This window comes from Typopeltis vanoorti, chromosome 15 (assembly GCF_054136105.1).
Source record: "Typopeltis vanoorti isolate ZY-2024b chromosome 15, IOZ_Tvanoo_1.0, whole genome shotgun sequence".
NCBI lineage: Eukaryota > Metazoa > Arthropoda > Arachnida > Uropygi > Thelyphonidae > Typopeltis > Typopeltis vanoorti.
Window position 1 is genome coordinate 16,543,398 of NC_143563.1, and position 19,351 is coordinate 16,562,748.

General features: G+C 36.0%; 1 protein-coding gene across 2 annotated transcripts in view; it reads right to left on the minus strand.

The window, feature by feature from the left end:
* The window catches only part of LOC150098418 (tudor domain-containing protein 5-like), a 471,387-nt gene extending 466,971 nt beyond the window's left edge, over positions 1-4,416 (minus strand). For both annotated transcript variants that reach the window (XM_090404821.1, XM_090404822.1), the window contains exon 1: positions 3,644-4,416. In XM_090404821.1, the coding sequence (XP_090260947.1) occupies positions 3,644-4,253 (610 nt within the window). In that variant the 5' untranslated portion in view covers positions 4,254-4,416. The remainder of the gene's footprint in view (positions 1-3,643) is intronic.
* Between the last annotated feature and the right edge of the window lie 14,935 nt (positions 4,417-19,351).

Below are 19,351 nucleotides of genomic sequence, written 5' to 3' on the forward strand. Positions count from 1 at the left end.
TACATGTCAGTGGATTTCTGGTAGAGCACCACGTAATTGTACTTCAATTATAAGTCACCATTCTGATAACTGAATGGTTGCGTAAATGGCAGATGGCTGCATACATATTTCAATGAGATGTCCTGCAGACCATTGTTGGATTACACTGACATTTGATTGATTGTGATGTACTTGTTACACTGCACATTTCCTCTAATCCTCAAACCGCATTAATAATACCCCCCCCCCCCCCCACCCCCCCCCCCCCCCACCCCCCCCCCCCCCCACCCCCCCCCCCCCCCACCCCCCCCCCCCCCCACCCCCCCCCCCCCCCACCCCCCCCCCCCCCCACCCCCCCCCCCCCCCACCCCCCCCCCCCCCCACCCCCCCCCCCCCCCACCCCCCCCCCCCCCCACCCCCCCCCCCCCCCACCCCCCCCCCCCCCCACCCCCCCCCCCCCCCACCCCCCCCCCCCCCCACCCCCCCCCCCCCCCACCCCCCCCCCCCCCCACCCCCCCCCCCCCCCACCCCCCCCCCCCCCCACCCCCCCCCCCCCCCACCCCCCCCCCCCCCCACCCCCCCCCCCCCCCACCCCCCCCCCCCCCCACCCCCCCCCCCCCCCACCCCCCCCCCCCCCCACCCCCCCCCCCCCCCACCCCCCCCCCCCCCCACCCCCCCCCCCCCCCACCCCCCCCCCCCCCCACCCCCCCCCCCCCCCACCCCCCCCCCCCCCCACCATCCAGAAAAATTTCTAGACCTAGCATCATTCACATACCTAATACAGAGAAATTGCTTTTGAGGTACTTTGATGACTGTTTGTTCAAACTTCTTCATAAATAGGATCTTTGTAATCCACTATAATCTTTGGGTATTCATTTATTCTTATCTATCTAGAGAGGCAAGGAAAACTTGGTAAAAATGAGATGCAACAGGGGATGGAAAGCCCATGTTTGGTTATTATGTTCTGGTCAAAAGAAATATATCACAAACTGTTCAGTAACTATTTGGATGTATGTAGGATATGACAGAGCATATCCCCCCCACATTCTAATAAACATGTCCTCATGACACAAAAGTGTAATCAAAACAGTATAGTATCAGTCATCTGTGTAGAGTTGCTTCTTTTCTCAATTTTTCTTTTCCTAACCTTTTTTTTTTTTTCTAGAGATGCCACTTATGAGAAGATGTATAGGATTTTTGATTCAGATGTGGACTATAAAAGGATCTCAAATAGATGGGCCTTAATAGCTGAAGTTTTGATTATGTTCAGTTTTGTGATAAAGAGTGGCAGTCAACCATAGAAACATTCCTGTAAAAGTTTATTTACAATAGGTAAAAACAAGAATAGGGTACAATTAGGTTCAGATTTAATTAAGTATATAGGCAGAAAGCATTCAAGGAGGACAGTACCTGTAGCACAACAATACTATGCGTGCAGGCAATTAAGAATAAAATATGTTTCTTGGATAACTGGAGGTTGCAGTCCTTAGAAAAACTGAATGGAAAAAATTACTTCAAGACACAAAGGTGGGGAGAATGAAAAAGGATGAGAGGTCGATTTGGTGTCTGAAGCTAGAGTTGTTAAACAGCAGTTACTTGTGCATTTACAGGATAAATAGAAAGTGCAGGAATAGTAGCAGTCAGTATCCATGAAAAAAATAATTTCTCAATTTTCTCAATTTCTCACAATTTCACTTTCTCCAGTCTAGTCATAAATAGACTCCAACACTTCGCATTAATAGTGTAGATGATGATGGTAATGGCAGATCACTTTAGTTGGTGGATTATGTGATGGATACGGAGAGCTGTAGAGTAGGTGTCCTCCCTCAATGAGTTCTTGAAGGTGTCACAAAATAATAATAAATAATGATAAAATAAGTTTTTGGGAATATAGGCAATGAAATTCATCTCATCTTTTACCTGAAGTGAATGTGCTAGACTGAAAAGATACCCAGACAATGGAAAGAAGCAAGCAATGATAACTAATTCCAAAGAAAGGAGATCTCACTAAATGCAAAACTTGGAGGGAAATTAGTCTACTATCAGTACCTGCAAAAATGTTCTATGAGGTTTTGATTAACCACCTTACCGGCCATTAAAGATAAAATATGCACCCTCAAAAGCTTCGTATCCATCATAAATTTCAATGTAATATCAATGGTATTACAATTTTAATATGCAGTTCGCATCCATGGAAATGCAGACGTATATATACATCCTGGCCGGTAGCATGGTTAAAAGAATTGAAAATGAAATATAAAAGATATTAAGGGACAAGCAAACTTGTTTTAGAACATGTGGAAGTACTATACATAACACTTTTACCTTATGGAATATCACTAAACAAAGTATAGAATTTTTTCCTTTAGTATTATATGGTAATCAGCATTCATTTCAGATCTAAGAGTTATGAAGACTACAATCATGTTAGAAATAAGTTTCGACCTTCATATTAAGGTCATCACCTGGAGTATATGCATATATATACACAGAGACAAGCTATATTACATTTCAAACAGTATGTCAAAGAGACAATGATTTGATCTGTTGTTCTGGCTTGATTTGGTTTGATCTGTTATTTTGAACTGTTATTCTGGCCTGATTTCTAGTGGGGTGGGAGAACCCTACATCAAAGCTATACTCTATTTATAACATCATCAGAGAACAAATTCATATATATATATATATATATATATATATATAGTTTTCTTACAGCAAAAGTGGTGTCCTAATTTAACATGGGAGTTGTTATATTAGAATTAAGATCCTGGATTACTTACAGTCCTATTTATAATTAACCCTTAGATGAAATGGGTATGTGGGTAAAATATGTGCCTTACATATTCTGGGGATTTTTAGACCATCATTATTGTTAAGATTAGGGTGGCTAATAAGAATTTCATAGACCACCTTAATTTATGTCCATACTACGTTTTGGTGTGATGTAAACAACAGGTGCCTTCCCAGTCAATTCCATGTAGAGTTCCATAGTATTCAGGGCAAGATCAGAAAGGCTTGATTTACAAAATTTAATAACTATAGCAAACTGAAAATAAATTGAATTAGGAAATTTGGAAATCACCCAAATAGTATAATAAAACCAAAATAAAGATCTCCAACAGCAATGTTAGTGCCTTATTATTATGTGGATCAGGGATGCAGAAAATGACATGAAAAGAAGCTAAATTAAACAGTTTTCAAACAAAGTGTATGGGTAAAATATTTTGGCCCCAATGCATAATAAATGATGAATTATATAAACAGAATGAGCAAAAATATCACCAATAAAATAAAAAGATGCAGATGGAAATGGATTGGACATGTACTGAAAATTTCAAAGGTAGCTTTGACATAGATTCCTGAAAGAAAAGAAGGCCTGAACTAACTTGCAGAGATTGACAGAAAAAGAAAGAATGGCTGGTTGGGAGAAGGCAGAGGGCAACAGAATTCTGCAAAATAAAACTGTCAAGAATTAGCATGATTTCACCAATTGCCCCCCCCCCCCCCAAACACACACACACACAAGCACATCCTCTCTCTCTCATAGATATCACTCCAATTATGGGGGTGCTTCATCCACAGTAATATGTTACAAACTGGAACCTACAGCTAGATGTTCTCGTATTTAAACTGCAGTATAACCAACATCATCCACACATCTTACCTGGAATGCCGTTTTGTACGGCTGTCTCTTTTGAATAAACGCGATAACCGTCTGCACTTTTTTTAACTTCTAGTTCACTTAAGCTCTGTAAGCACTGCACAAGATCTATAAAACCATAACTACGCCAGTCAAGGCTGATTCCATATTTGGTGCGGAAAGCTTGTTCAATATAAATACTTTTAATTCCACCAGGATATTCCTTTATCAACCTACAAATCAGGGCTCTTACTTTCCCATTTAATTCTACTCGAGTCAATCGCGGAGGAAGAAGCACTCGTCTGCGCTGCCTCTGAATTCGTGGTGGCATTAACTCTTTTTTACTTCTTTGTTTATCAACCAGCCTTTTAATATGTTTTGTGTCTTCACTAACAACACCACTATATAAATAATCTTGTTGCACAGTAGAATATTCGGCCTGAACCACATCAGGAATCGATTTCAAAAATTCCATAGAACTAACGAAACCTAGCTTTCGAAAAGGAATTTCCTCACCATTAAATTCCCGATATTGTGAACATAACTCTCTTAAAGTTAATTTTTTCTTGTTTATAAGAAGAGTACTTCTCAAAAGTTTTTTTACTTCTTCTTTCAACTTCGCGACATCCGTCATTGTGATCTCTTACTTATGAGTGCACTACGTTCATAATGAATTTAAAAATAAACAGTAAAAATAAAAGAGAGACGACGAACTAAAGGATGGGGGAAATTGATGCTTAATTTTGTCAGTTAAAAGGAACAAAATTACAGAACACCCACTCCACGCATACACGATTATCTGTAAACATTACGTTTCTTCACATGCGAACGAATAAGTAGCTATACTGTACTGCCACCTGCTTTCAGATGTAGAAGGTCAACTGCTTTTGAAATGAAGAAAATATAATTGCTAGTTACGATCGCTTTGTATATAGCTGGAATAAATTATTTGATCTACTAGTTAATATAAACAGTATCGGGTAAAGATCAAGAAATGCTTAGGCAAATATTTATAAAAAGGTCTAATAAGGAATAACATGCATGGGGAAGAATAACATTCAACGTATAAGTAGGCTGACCATATTTCCTTAAGACAAAAACGGGACATTGGGATGGCAAAAACGGGACGCAGGGTTACGTAACATTTTGAATTTATGAAAAAGTAAGACGATAAAATTTTTTTATTACATAAACATATTGAGCTTACCATTATTCTTCAGTGATAAAACCCATACAAAAATTTAGGTAGTCGTAGAGGGGGGGACTGCATTTCAGGTAAGGAAATAAAGTCTACAATTTTGTCTTGAATACCGCAATTTCGCCAAAACTACCGCACAGCAATTGGGAAAAGTTTGTTTTTAAATGCTTCTTGTTTTGTTCAAATCCTCTATTACTTCGCCCAATATGTATGGTGATAAAACATTGATAATTATTGCTTCTGGTTTGTTACGTGCTGATGAAAATTTTAGTTCATAAATTTTATTTGTCAGTCTACAAGCAATCATTTGCGCGAAAACTTTGGCCGTGACGCACAGTATGATAAGTAATAGGAGCTTCACTTGCTGCAATTTTATCGCTTTCACTATCATATCTCCCCATAAATGAGCTGATGTTTTTAACCGAAGCCAGAGTCTTTTCAGCATCCCTATGTTTCTGGTTACGTGGATGTTGTTTGATGTTGCTTCTGTCTCCATGAGCAACGGAAAAAACAATACAATGTTGGCATACCACGTTTGTTCCATTGCTGCACAGCTTGTCCAGTTTAATAATTTTGAATGCTTTCTGGAGATTGTCATTAAAACTGCAGTTTCGCCTATTTGGTATTGCAATGATAGACTTAAAACTTTAAAAAATATGAAATTTAAACCACCGGTATTGAATAAAAAGCCAACAATTAGCATAGAGGAAAAACAAAAACTAACACTACAGCAAAACAGACGCCGCGTCCGAAACGCGCAAGTGTTGCCGACATGCATTTTTTTGTTTTCTCTGAATAAATCACTGCAGATATCGATATTTGCTATCGAACAATGCGAGTCCATGCTTATTCAAATTAATGGTATCCATGATATTGATGTACGATTACATGTCATGAATTGACCAATATTAAAGTATATTTATAGTTTTTATTAAAAACGGGACAAAATTGATATTTTTATTAAAACGATGGGACGGCCGGATAATATGAAAAAAAAAACGGTACTGTCTGTTCTGTTCAAAACGGTACGTATGGTCAGCCTACGTATAAGTCGAAAAAACCACTTATACCGGTGGAAAGGGATAGCGGTGGAGAGGGGGGAGTTTGGATAAAAGGCGTAAATTTTAGGGATAAAATTAATCTTCAGTTCTCGCTGTCATACTGAGTAAAGCAGTAGCTAAAAAAGGTGATTGTAGAGTTTTATTTGATTACCATCTGGACTGCTGTGCGCAGATCTGATCTCCTGTATATTTTGAATATGGAGAAATGCTGAAGAGGAGAAAAAGACAGATAATTAACGTGTATCAAGACAGATAGTATGATGATGATGAGGTGAGAGTGGTGTTTTGCAGAAACCGGCAGACAGAAGTATTTTGATTACAATTAAAGACTGCACAAATTACAGTATGTAGAGCTTAACTTAAGAGCCAAAACACTAATGGAACTCATGTTCTGGCCAACATAACATGGAGGATTGAGCTATTTTCGAAACGACTAAGCTTCTGAGACCATTGTGTGTGTGGGGGGGGGGGGTGTTAAATGTGTTCTTCGTACCAGTTTGGATTTAGAAAACAGCCATTTCTGGAAATTTAGAATATAAAATCCAAGTTTTCCATGGAGAAAAATCCTTCTACTGCATAGGAAAAAGCCGTATAAATGTCCTTTTCCGCATCTTACAAAGATTCGAATCTCGTCAACGTCGATACTGACTAAGCTACAGGCACTCCAATGTGGAGTAAGCGAAATTTCGGTGAAGTCCAGTCGGTCAGCAGCAACCAATTCCATGCTTATACCATCACGTTGAGGAGCCTGGTAACAGCAGGGGATATACAGCTTTAAGTGTTTAAATAATCAGCCTGAAAGAAATTTTCTAGCAAAGAGATAACGTGAGCATAAGACGGTGTGTTTAGTAGCCATACCTTCACAAAAGTAAAGACCTAGTTTCCTATTTTTACCATTTTCTTTCCAGTATGCAATACGAATTCTCTTTACCGTTACCTTTACAACACAGAATTAGAAGGAAAAAAATCAGCTAACGCCTTTTTTTTTTCCCGAGGATAGGCGAGGCCATTTTAGCCCTATATAACTTTTGGAGACTGAGTGGGCAGTTCAATCTCCACTGGTACCCATCAGAGACCGCGACCCAAGGCTATCACTAATTAAGCGGCACGCAGTGAAGAGAATGGCTCAACATGTGCCGCCATCTCGTGGTCCCTAACCCTACCACAATCTTTTTATATTTAGTTGTTTTGCTATTTCAAGAAGTTTTTTATAATTTGTATCTGATCGATATTCTGATATGATTTTTTTTTAATTTCCAATGGATCTTAAGACTAGTGATATATTCATATTTTTATCCCGAAGAGCTTTACTAACTGGATTTATTCTGTTAAGCAAATCGTGCACATTATTAAAGAGCAGCGGAATTTATAGTCTTTGATTTTAAGACATGAAACTTGTGCTTCATTTTTAATTTCTTTATTGAAGTTGTCATTATTTAAAAATTCAAAAAGCGCGTCATAAATTTCTCCTAATTGATAACGTAGAGGGCGAATTGCTTTAATTTTGCTTTCCCAACGAGTTTCCGATGGCTGTTTTAATGTTATATTCGATATAAAGTTCAAAAGAATTGTCCAACGCTTTGGAGATGATGAAAAAAATTATATATTTCTTGTACAGTTGCAAAAAAACTAATTGTATCTGCATTAACTTTTGCTGTATCGCTGATCATTAAATTGAGAGTGTGCGCAGCACATGGAACGTAGAAAGCCCGAGGATTTTTAGTTAAAAGTAAATTTTGAAGCCCATTTTTCTTTCCATTCATATTTTCTCCATTATCACAACTCTGGCCTTGCATGTCCTCAATAGGAATGTTCCATTTGGTTAGTTGTGCAGTTATTGTCTCGAATAAACTGAGGCTTGTAGAATCATCAACACTTACAAAACCTAAAAAGTTTTCACAGAGCGTATAATAATAGTCACGTGTTCTGTTTTACTAGCATCAGGTGTGCAGTCCAAAATTATCGAATAATAGTTGGATTTTCGAATTGATAATAAGATTTTATTCCTTATTGCATTACCCAACATTTCTATTATTTCATTTTGACTATCCTTACTCAAATAGTGTACGCTGTTGTTTTTTCGAAGGACTCTTTCAATATGATTTTCCATAACAGTATCAAATTTAGCAAATAATTCCACTAATTTTAAAAAGTTTCCATTATTTTTGTTATATAATTTATCTAATGATCCTCGAAATGCTAAATTTTGACCACCAAGGAATTTTATTATTTCTATTAACCTTATTAAAACATTTATCCCATGTTTCTTCTCCATATCGTACATAACTTGCTCCTGAAAGTCGATAGTACTTTTGTTTTTTAAATTTTTATTTAATTCTTTCCATTTTAAGAAGTTTTTCATATGAATTGAACTTGTTTCATGTCTATATAAAGTTTTAGATAAATTTCTCCAATCATTATACCCTTCTACGAGACTGATAGATTCAATAGATGAAAAAAAGCTTACAACAAAAGCAGAAAACAGAATTTAAAGATTCAGAATAAATTAGCCATGCTCTCGAAACGGTCTCTCCATTTTCCATTCTTCTGTTATAATAAACATCACTAAATTTACGTCCATTGGTCCAAGCGTTTCTCATTTAATTCCTGCGTTTGACTTTCTTCTTCACCAATTACATCAATATAAGAGCTTGTTGATGAGCTGGGTTCTTCAACATCGATTTCTGGTTTGTTTTGCTGATCTGTATCATCAGAAGAATTTTTAATTTTTTTAAGAAAAGTATTAAGAGCTCCGGCTTGTTTTTGAGCCAGTGCTTCTCTTTGCAGCTTTTCGTTTTCGATTTTTTGCACCGGATAACATTTTCTTCATATCCATTTGTTTAATTTATTTTTGAAAATAAACTGAAATTTAAGAAATTAGATTAAAAATTTTTATAGTAATAAATAATATAATAATTTTTTGGGTTACATAATAACTTTTGAAAAAAAAATAATAACGGTCAGCTCTATATTTGAAGTTATTAGAAGAAAAATAGAAATAAAACCTTCATAAAAACTCCATAATTACAACAGGTAATCGATGATATAATTAATAATAATATTTACCAAGAGGAACTGTTTACATGTTCAAATATGCAGATTTTAAACGCCAAATGTAAGAACACTCTGAATAATTCGTCTTTATTTCACCCCTGTCTTACTAATACTATTCGATTAACGAGAGTAAGTGAATCACACTCTGAGCCACGGGGATAAAACGGACCGTTTTATAGTTGTCAATCTTAAAATCCTATTCTGCTTAAGTTAAGAGTATAATAAATCCCCCCCCCCCCTTTATTATATCAAAGCCGAATAAGAAACTCGAAGATCGAAATCTAAGAGTTTCATGCCGAAGAACTTTCGGCGAGTCCAAGCGTAAGTTAACAGCTGGAAGTACAACACTAGGGCAACTCGGAGCAAAGATGGAGCAAGTTTCGATCACTGTCCTTAATATTTTATCATAATGTAAAACGCAGCTGCTCCTAGGAGATGTATTACTGTTTTACATTATGAGGGGGGGGGTCACTACCCAGACCGGTTTTTTGAGGTCTCATCAGTGAGTAGGCAGACCTGGATAATACCATGCTGACAAGAGTCGAATAGGACTTCCAGCGCGCTCCAGCGACGAAATCAGCGCGGTAGTAAATGATATCTGCTACTTATCAACAGTAACCAGAGCAAAGGTAACTGAATTTTATTGTTTTCATTTCAAAATAGAAACCATCCCCGTGAAACGGGCCGTTATAGTTGTCAATCTTAAAATCCTATATCACATTACACCTGGTTAGAATTACTTACATTGGCGACATGACGATTTTACAGAGTTCTGCATGCTCTGCACCGGTTGAACCGTGCCAAACGACTACTAGCGCTTCAGCGGAATGAGACTCTAAGGTCCCGTAGAAAATACATTACGGGATAGGGTCGTTGCACAGAGCTGTTCTGAACCGAGAGAAGCAGTGCGCTTGCTGCCTAAGAAGGCGCGTTCATGACAATCTTAGTGGGAGAAAATCTAATCTATTTTTATGCGGAATATGTAAATTTGCAGCAATTATATTGACTTACCTAATTATTATTACTTAATTCGTTTACAAAAATTTAAATTAAAGAAAGAATGAAACTTCATACTAACACTTCCAAACGGCGCCCACCTTGTAGTGCCGCCCTCCTGCAATGCAGGCTCGCTTCCGCTGGCCCTGATGATCACACATGTTGAAGCCTAGGTTAACATCATGGCTTTTAAGACGTTATTAAAATTGTTTTTTTAGGGGGAATAAAATATTCCCCCTTCCCCAGATATAATTGAAGCCTAGCTTAACATCATGGCTATTATTAGGGGGAAGGGAGGCAAAATATGCTGTTGCACAGAAGGACGACAAAATTGTTGGCCCTGTGTGTATATATATAATTAATAAAAATGGAAAAAAAATCCTTAGCCCACCCACGGTACATAATACATAATGTAATATAGGTTCATAAATTACCTTTGGATAAAATTTGAATAAAAATTGTCGATATGAAGTTAGCAATCATATACCTTTTCATGCAAAACTATCATAATATCCTGTACACCGCATATTAGAGGCCTGAAGCAACATAAATAGCATCCCACTTAATGAGGTGTGAGCAACATAAAAAACATTAAAAAAAAACTGTGGGTATATGGATAATGAGAAGGAAAAGAAAAAGGAAAACTGTGGGTATATATCAAGAATTTGATGATTAGAAGGAAAAGAAGAAGAAGGGCTGAAAGTTTTGAGGACGAAACTCTGTCAATAGGAGAATTTTTGAGAGGGTTGTGTCTGGAAACTACTAGACGGAACCCTCCCACCTCTGAAATCCTCTTGTGAGACGATGATCGTCATTTCATAATAAAGAAATAGCATTTTCTTTATAAAGAATAAAGAAACAACTGTTCGAAACAGCTACTGGCCCCCTTGTCCATTAATTAAAAGTATTACTAAAATTCGAATATATGGAGTCCTTGACAGAATTTGAAACTTTTCTAACTTTTTTTTATTTATTTTCGAAGTATAAACAGCTATGGGTATTTATTCTTATCTTTTAATAGGTTGTGATCCGGTCTTTATATACTATAAAAATTTACGAGAATTTACATAACTATGGCAGGTTGGCTGCGGATAAGGATAAAAAGTAAAATTAACAACAGAAATGCGTTACAATTGTTAATTCAAGTTTGATAAATTGCGTCAGGCCTGTTGCTTAATCGATATCGAATACCACTACAAAATCACATCTTTTTGTCCTTATTAAAGAGGTACATATTTAATTCATTAAAACCGCATAAAGGCATATATGCATACATATATATGTAATAGACCACAAAAATTATGCTGGAATATCTCGATCGCCACATATATAAAGTTTGAAAAATGCTGCACAATAGGGTAGCATTATTATTAAATTTGTATTTTTTCACCATCACACCTCTAAAAAATAGTATAGAATAAAATAAAATAAAACTAGTATATCATATGATTGATATCTTCTTAACTGGAAAGCGGCAGCAATGAGATTCAATATTCTTAATAATTATGGAAGAGAGGACTGGTTCCAATATAGTGGGGGGGGGGGGGAATGATGGGTGGAATGAATTTCTGGGCAGAAAGAAACATTTATCGAAAACATGCTACACTTTTTGAATGCCAACTGAAGAAGAAAAATTCGTTGCGGTGTTATATTCGAAAGTGTCTAACGTTTGTGTAGAAAACGCTACACTTACCATTACGTATATGCATAAAACACTTCTTCATGTAGCTTCCTCAGTGAGAGGGTGCAACACCATGTCCTTCCATTTCTCTCTGTTGGTGGTTTTTCTTTTTGTTTCTGCATAGCCATGTGATCCTGTCCATGACCTTATATCTTCAAGCCATGTCCTTCGTTTTTTGTCTCTTGATCCTTTTCCCATAATTTTTCCTTCTAAAACTGTTAGTATCCTCTGTCCCGCCAATCTCATCTTTCTCTGGATCATTTCCTGTAATAAAGATCTCTGTGTTCTCATTCTCTGTGGGACATCTGTATTTGTCACATGTTCTGTCCATGGGATTTTCAGAGCTCTCCTATAGCAGCACATTTCAAAGGCCATTACCTGTTGCCTTACTCTCTTCTTGAATATCCAGGTCTCGCTTCCATATGTAAAAATTGGCCACACTAATGTTCTTATCATTCTTTTCTTTGTCTAGATACTCACAGAACTTCTGAGCAGATCTTTATTTTTCCAGAATGCATCTTTAGTTATGGCTGTTCTTATTTTTATTTCTTTATCGTGCTTTCCATTTGCAGTAAAGTAGGTGCCAAAATATTTGTATTCTGTTGTATGTTCAATTTTCATATTGTTTATGAATATTTCTGGCTCGGATCTGCTTTCTTTTGACATTTTCATGAATTTGATTTTTTTGCATTAATATCTAATCCAAATTCTTTACCTTCTTCAATTAGTAACTGCAGTAATTTGATTAATTTGTTTCTGTTTTCTGCTATTAGAATGGTATCATCAGCATATCTAAGACTGCTGTATTTTATACCATTGATAGTAATTCCTGTTTTTTTTTTTTTTTTTTTTTTTTTTTTTGGTTTTTCAATCTTTTTCATCACTGTCTCACTATAGATATTACACAGATTTGGTGAAATGATACAACCTTGTCTAACTCCTCTTTTTATTTTCACTTCAGAAGTCTCAGAGTTAAACAGCTGCATTTTCTGTTTGGTGTAAATCATTTTTATAATCTTAAGTACATGATCTTCTATGTCTAATTTATCTAAATATATTGAACATTTTATTATGTTTTACCCGGTCAAAATCTTTCTGAAAGTCTATGAAGCATATGTAAATATTCCTATTTCTTTCAAGTTCCTATTTCTTTCGTAAAACACTACAAAACTTAAAATATAATCTTGTTAAACGGTGTTAAAAACTTCACGAAATTTCACTTTTTTTAAATTTTTTTTAGCATTCCTGGTCTTATTAATATAATTTACTTCAATGTTAAATATAAACAATCAATAGAAAAAAACTCAAAGCAATTTCTGTATTTGCTTATACGCAGACCACTTTTTCGGCAACCGGGTTGATTTTCAATGTCCAAAACAAAAATGTTCTCAGAATAATAATGCGTTAGTATGTATGATTACCGCACTTAAATGGTAATAGAAATCGAGACATGTCATTAAGATAACAAATTCTTGTCCGGAAAAAAAAAAAAGAAAAAAAAAGACAACAGTGCTATTTTCCTTTTGAGGCAAATATTTAGTATTATTTCGAGGCCTCGATGTAGCCTAAAGAGTCACTGAAGTCGACTACGTATTTCTAGTTAATTGCTTTGGGAGAAAATGTTTTAAAATCGGAGTAATGCTGATACTCAAACTTTGCGATTGTTGTCTTAAATCCTGGGTATGAAGAAAAGAGAGAGAGAGAGAGAAAGAGTTATGAGAATGAATTTTAGTAATTTTTCAGGGAGGACTTATAAATTCTTTGCTTTTAGAGGAGAACTGATTTTTTTTTTTCTTCCACTCCGAAATTTTCTTTAATGAAGAAAACTTTATTGATACATTAATAAATGGAGCGTGAAATCAATGCAAATTTTGGAAGGAAAAAAAAGACAAATTCAGAACAAAGTTTTGTTTCTAAATTTTTCTTCCTTAGACAGGTTGGCTGGATGATTAAGGTTATGAAACTGGTATATTATTATTATTATTATACCAAATACAATATCTGGTATGTCGATCGATTTTTTTTTAATTTTTAAAAAATTTTTAAAATTTCATTTTCATTGGCCATAATAGATAACAAGACCTATAACACACAGTGCAGCAGTTTCCTTCTATCTCCTAAACCGCCTGCGGTGTCGACATGAAGGAAGACGATCAGAAGTTGGTTTAATATGTTTGAAGTTGAAGTGTGTACGGATAATAACAAGTGATTGATGTACTTTTTCATGACTGGAAGAAAGCAAAGAAATGGTGGTGGCCCGTTCGGCGGATCAGCACCCATCATTTTTTTTTTTTTTTATGCGACTTCCACGAAAGTTTAAACTTATAGCACATTATTACCATGGGAGGAATAAGGTTTTTTTTTTTTTAAATTAAGTTTTATCATTTTGTTTTGCATTTTTTAAATTCATTTTTACCTGGTCCGGAAACTCGGCTACAGAAACCAAACATGACATGGGATGGCAATTTGAGATTTAGCCAACCAAACTGTATTCTTATTGGTTTAAATAGCAATGTAAAATGGTGGTACAACATGATGGCATTTCATGCTGGTTGGAGCATTGCCCTGGTTAAACAAGTCTCCCGTTGTTTTCATCAGGGAACCAGGGCGAACAGTTGAAAGTCAGCTACTGGAAGAAATCCTAGAACACATCCCAACATCAGCAGATTTCAAGACTGGCACTATCGACGTAAGAACTATCAATGGAAAAGAAATGGAACTAACAGAAAACCAGGCCTCCAATAAGTGTCTCAGTGGTTCATATTGGACGATGAAATTCATCTACCATCTAAAGGCAATCATATTCATACCACGACGGGATTCGAATCCACACTGTTAGTTGAAAAGCTGATAAGCTAACCACTTAGCTAACTAGGCAGACAAAGTATCTTTAAAAAAAAAAAAAGCATAATGCAGAAAAAGTGCCCCCATAAGAAAGCTGCAGGGCGTCTGTGAGGGATAGAAAGAAAGGGATTACCTATTAGATTCCGTCAGATTTGAGATTCATGAGGTGTTAAGGGTTGAGCAGGACAGAAGTAATGCTTTGAACAAAAACCAGCAGGAAGATTTTTGGACGCGTTACCATCGGGTTTCGTGTACTATCTAGCCGGTCTGTAAACCGCTTTACTGCTGTACTCTAAAATGGAGGAAGGGAAGCGTCCTAATTTATTAATAACCGTGTGTTGAGTCTGCGCAGCAAAGCCATAACTTGCGCCGCATGTAAGAAGAACGTGGGAGGAACCAAACGCCCTGCTTTGAAGATGAACATGGTGGTATCTACATAGAAGAATATTTCTGAATCTAATCACAACTAGAGAGAATGACACTAGAAATTGGAGGATTAATGTTATACATTTCATTAAATTAATTAATCATCGTGATTAAATCAATTAATAAAATCATCGTCAGTTTAATGTATAATTAAACTGACGATGTTTACTGCTATAAAGCAAATGATTGCACAGATTGGGCAAACAAAGGTGCCATGGCATAGGAGTAAGCCAGAACAGAATAATCCTCGGCACAGTTCTGCAGCCATGGAAAATATCATAGCCAAGATCTAAAGACAGAACATTTCTATTTATCGTCTAATCTTAAAAGTTGTTCTGGTTATCCATACAGTAATTTACGGAATTTGAAAATAACCCACTAAACTGCGTGTGTGGAGTGGGGAAGTTGTAATTGCCTGACTCGAATGATGTTATTTTGAGTTTCACTATTAAGATCAAAACTTTTACCAATCTCACATAGCAGATACAAAAATTTGGATTTAATGGTGCTGTTTGTTCTCGTTCACTCCCTGCCCCATTTTTATCACGCAGGTAGACTTATCCAGATTACTTCAACTTGATGATTAAAAAAAATAAAATAAAATAAAATAAAAAATGTTCATATATTTGCAACCTCAATACTACCTGGTCACTTGGAGTGTCCGTAGAAATTCCTTCTCTATATGATTTTATCCAAATTATGGTGAAATTACATTTTAAAATAAATGAAAATTACAATTAAAGTTTCAATTTAATTATATAGTCGCGGATCCTTTTCAGAATCTATATATTATATATATATATAGATTATATATATATATATATATATATATATATATATATATATTACTTTTATGGCTAATATAGCCTACTTTCATTTAGGAGTGCCCCTTTTTACAATGTCATTGTTTTTTTTACTCAAATCTTAGGGCATTATTGATGTGTCATAAAACTAATGCCCTAAGATTGAGTAAAAAGCCAATGACATTGTAAAAAGGAGCACTCCTAAATGAAAGAAGGCTATATTAACCATAAAAATAATAGTTTATTATAGAGAAGTAACATGAGAATTTTCCCAGAAATAATACCTAAAAAAATAAATAAATAAATAAAATATAAAAAGGCGTGAAAGTGAAACTTCGAGTTTAAGCGTCCGGGTTTTACGTTTGTTGTAAAAGTACAGTCTGACCATGAGCACAATGGAAATTTAGTTATGTTTTCCCGAATTTTTTCCTAAATTTAGTAATTGGGGAATGTTATTTACCTCTAAATGCCGTATTGCTGAGACTGCCGGAATTTCATTACAAGGAATTCGTTGTTCCTTTGCATCATCATCATCATAGTGAAATTATATACACCTGGTTGTCGACTTACGACCACACACAAAAAATAATAAATTAATGAATAAATTAATAATAAATTAGGCAGCGGCGCGTACGATAACTATGGGATACGATAGTTATCGTACGATAACCCGCGTACGATAACTATCTCTCACATACATCGCTTTCAAGCATCTGTTGCGTGTGATGTATTAATTAAAATTCTACTGAAATATTACCCATAAAATGTCTAGTAAAAGGAAAATGCCTTCATCTACAGATACGCCAGCTAAGAAGTCAAGGAAAACTATTGATTTCGAGTGTAAAATGAAAGCTATCCAGAAGTATGAAGGCGGAAAGAAAGTAAATACGATAGCACGTGACTTGAAGTTATCACATTCCACGATACTTAAGAACAAAGAAAGAATTCGGGAAGCTGTGAAAGGTTCCGAACTTATGAAGTCTACAATTTTGACCAAACAACGACAGGGCCCCATCCATGAAATGGATAAATTGTTGTTTATGTGGATGGAAGATTTAATACAGAAAAATTCACCCATGAGCCTTTGCACAGTGCAAGCGAAGGCAAGAAGTCTGTTTCAGAGTTTAAAATCACGCACCGGAGACGATTACGCAGAAGATTTTCAGGCTAATACTGGATGGTTTAAGCGTTTTAAAAAAAGATTTGCTTTGCATAATTTACGTGTCACAGGAGAAGCAGGAAGTGCAGATGAAGATGAAGTCCAGAAATTCGTTGATAGTTTCAACTATTTAATCAAAGAAGAAGGTTATCTACCGGAACAAATATTTAACGTAGATGAAACCGGCTTGCAATGGAAACGCATGCCTAATCGTAAGTACATACACCAAGAAGCAAAAAGGATGCCAAGATTCAAATATTTTAAGGATCGGTTGACTTTGTTGCTTGGTGGGAATGCCGCGGGTTTTAAGCTGAAGCCTCTTCTCATTTATCGTTCAGAAAACCCTCGTGCATTTAAGCACATCAACAAGCACACACTGCCCGTTTACTACCGTTCAAACCCTAAAGCTTGGATGACTCAAGCACTGGTCGAAGACTGGTTCATGAACTGCTTTATTCCCCATGCTCGTGAATATTGTGCGGAGAGATGTATCCCTTTCAAGATTTTATTGATTATGGACAAACCCCCCCTGGCCACCCTCCTCATCTGGACGACCGTCAACATGATGTTAGAGTGGTTTTTATGCCACCTAACACAACCGCTCTCATTCAATCCATCGATCAGGGTGCTATTTCAGAATTCAAGGCTCAGAACGACATTCGCAGAAGCCATCGAAGAGATAGATTCTGATGCTGATTTATCTGTGCAAGACTTTTGGAAGCAGTACAACATTCTTCAATGTATCAAGAATATTTCGACCGCATGGGAATGTGTAACAAAGAATTGTATGTCGGGAATTTGATACATTTGAAGGATTTGAAAAAGGGGAGGAACTGGAAATGATTACAGAAAAAATGGTTAAACTTGCAAATAATCTTAAATTAGAATGTGAAATAGAAGACGTAGAGGAGTTGCCAGATTGTGAAATAAAAGAACTTTCGGATGAAGAGTTGATTGAATTGGAAGCACAGAGAGTGTCAGAAGAAAAAGCGAGAGAGGAAGAAGAGGAGCCAGAAAAGAAATTCACTTCAAAAGAGTTTATCAGATTTTTTTTCGCAACTGAATAAAGCTCTCGCCAGTTTCGAAGCAATGGACCCTAATGTCGAACGATTCACAAAGGTTGAACGTATCATTCAAGATGCTGTGCGTTGTAATCGTGAGATCATCATCATCATCAAATTCCTGCCATGTACCCTCAAAGGGTGTACAGGATATGACAGTACTACATGAAAAAATTACATCATTACTAACTTCCTATCTACAATTTTCCTCCAAATCAGTCTGTTACTTGTTAAGACTCCAACATTATCAGATCTTATATTTCTATCGTCTAAGGCACTTTGTACCGTATCAATCCACCTATATCTTGGTCTTCCTCTAGGTCGTTTTCCTGCCAACCTGGCAGAGAACACTTGTTTTGCTAATCTTTCCTCTCCCATTCTATTTAAGTGACCATACCATCTGAGATTAGCTCTGCTAACGCATTCCTGGATGCTGACAATGTCAAGTTCTTTCCTAATATCCTCATTTTTAATATGATATTGCCATTGATGCCATCTGTTCACGCCTCTAATCTTTCTCAGGACTCTCATATCTGCGGTCTCTAGTCTTTGGTCAAGTGTTTTACTTCTGACCCAGCTCTCAGATCCATAAGTTAAAATTGGTTTGAACACTGTCTTGTATACAGCTAATTTGGTGTTCCGACTAATTTCTTTCTTATTCCATATGAATTTATTCAACTGACTTCCCACGATACCAGCTTTGCTGATTCTGTTGTCTATTTCTAGATTTAGTTTACCATCTTCAGTAAAAATTGTGCCTAAGTAGATGAAATGTTTTACTTGTTCCACAGGTTCTCCATTCACAACACAGTTGACATTTTCAATGATTCTGCCTATTTTCATTGTCTTTGTCTTTTTATTGCTGACCTTCATACCATACCATACAAACTGTTCAAACAAAGTTCAGCATGTTCCTCATCAAGCGAACATCTCCTACTTCAACCCTGACGATCCACAACCCAGCACAAGCAAAGATTAAAAATTGATTTTGTAAATTTCATTTGTATTAATTTTTAACATTAATTTTAGATTGCATTTTTGTGTTTACAGTACAGTATGTACAGTATTATTTTTCACATTATGTACAATATACATAATTATAAATTTAAAAGATTATAAAAATAAATTATAACGATGATAAAAAGATTAGAAAGGTTAAAGAATACTGTTAATAAATATATGGGCGACATACGACCAGAGCGACCCGACCAGTCAGACAGAACGGAAGTCAGTCATATATATATATTTATATATATATATATATATATATATATTTATATATATATATATATATTGATATATATATATATATATATTTATATATATATATATATATATATATATATATATATATATATATATATATATATTTATATATATATATATATATATATATATATATATTTGAAATTTGAAACGTTTTTTGTCTGGTAAGCCGGTAAGCTTACC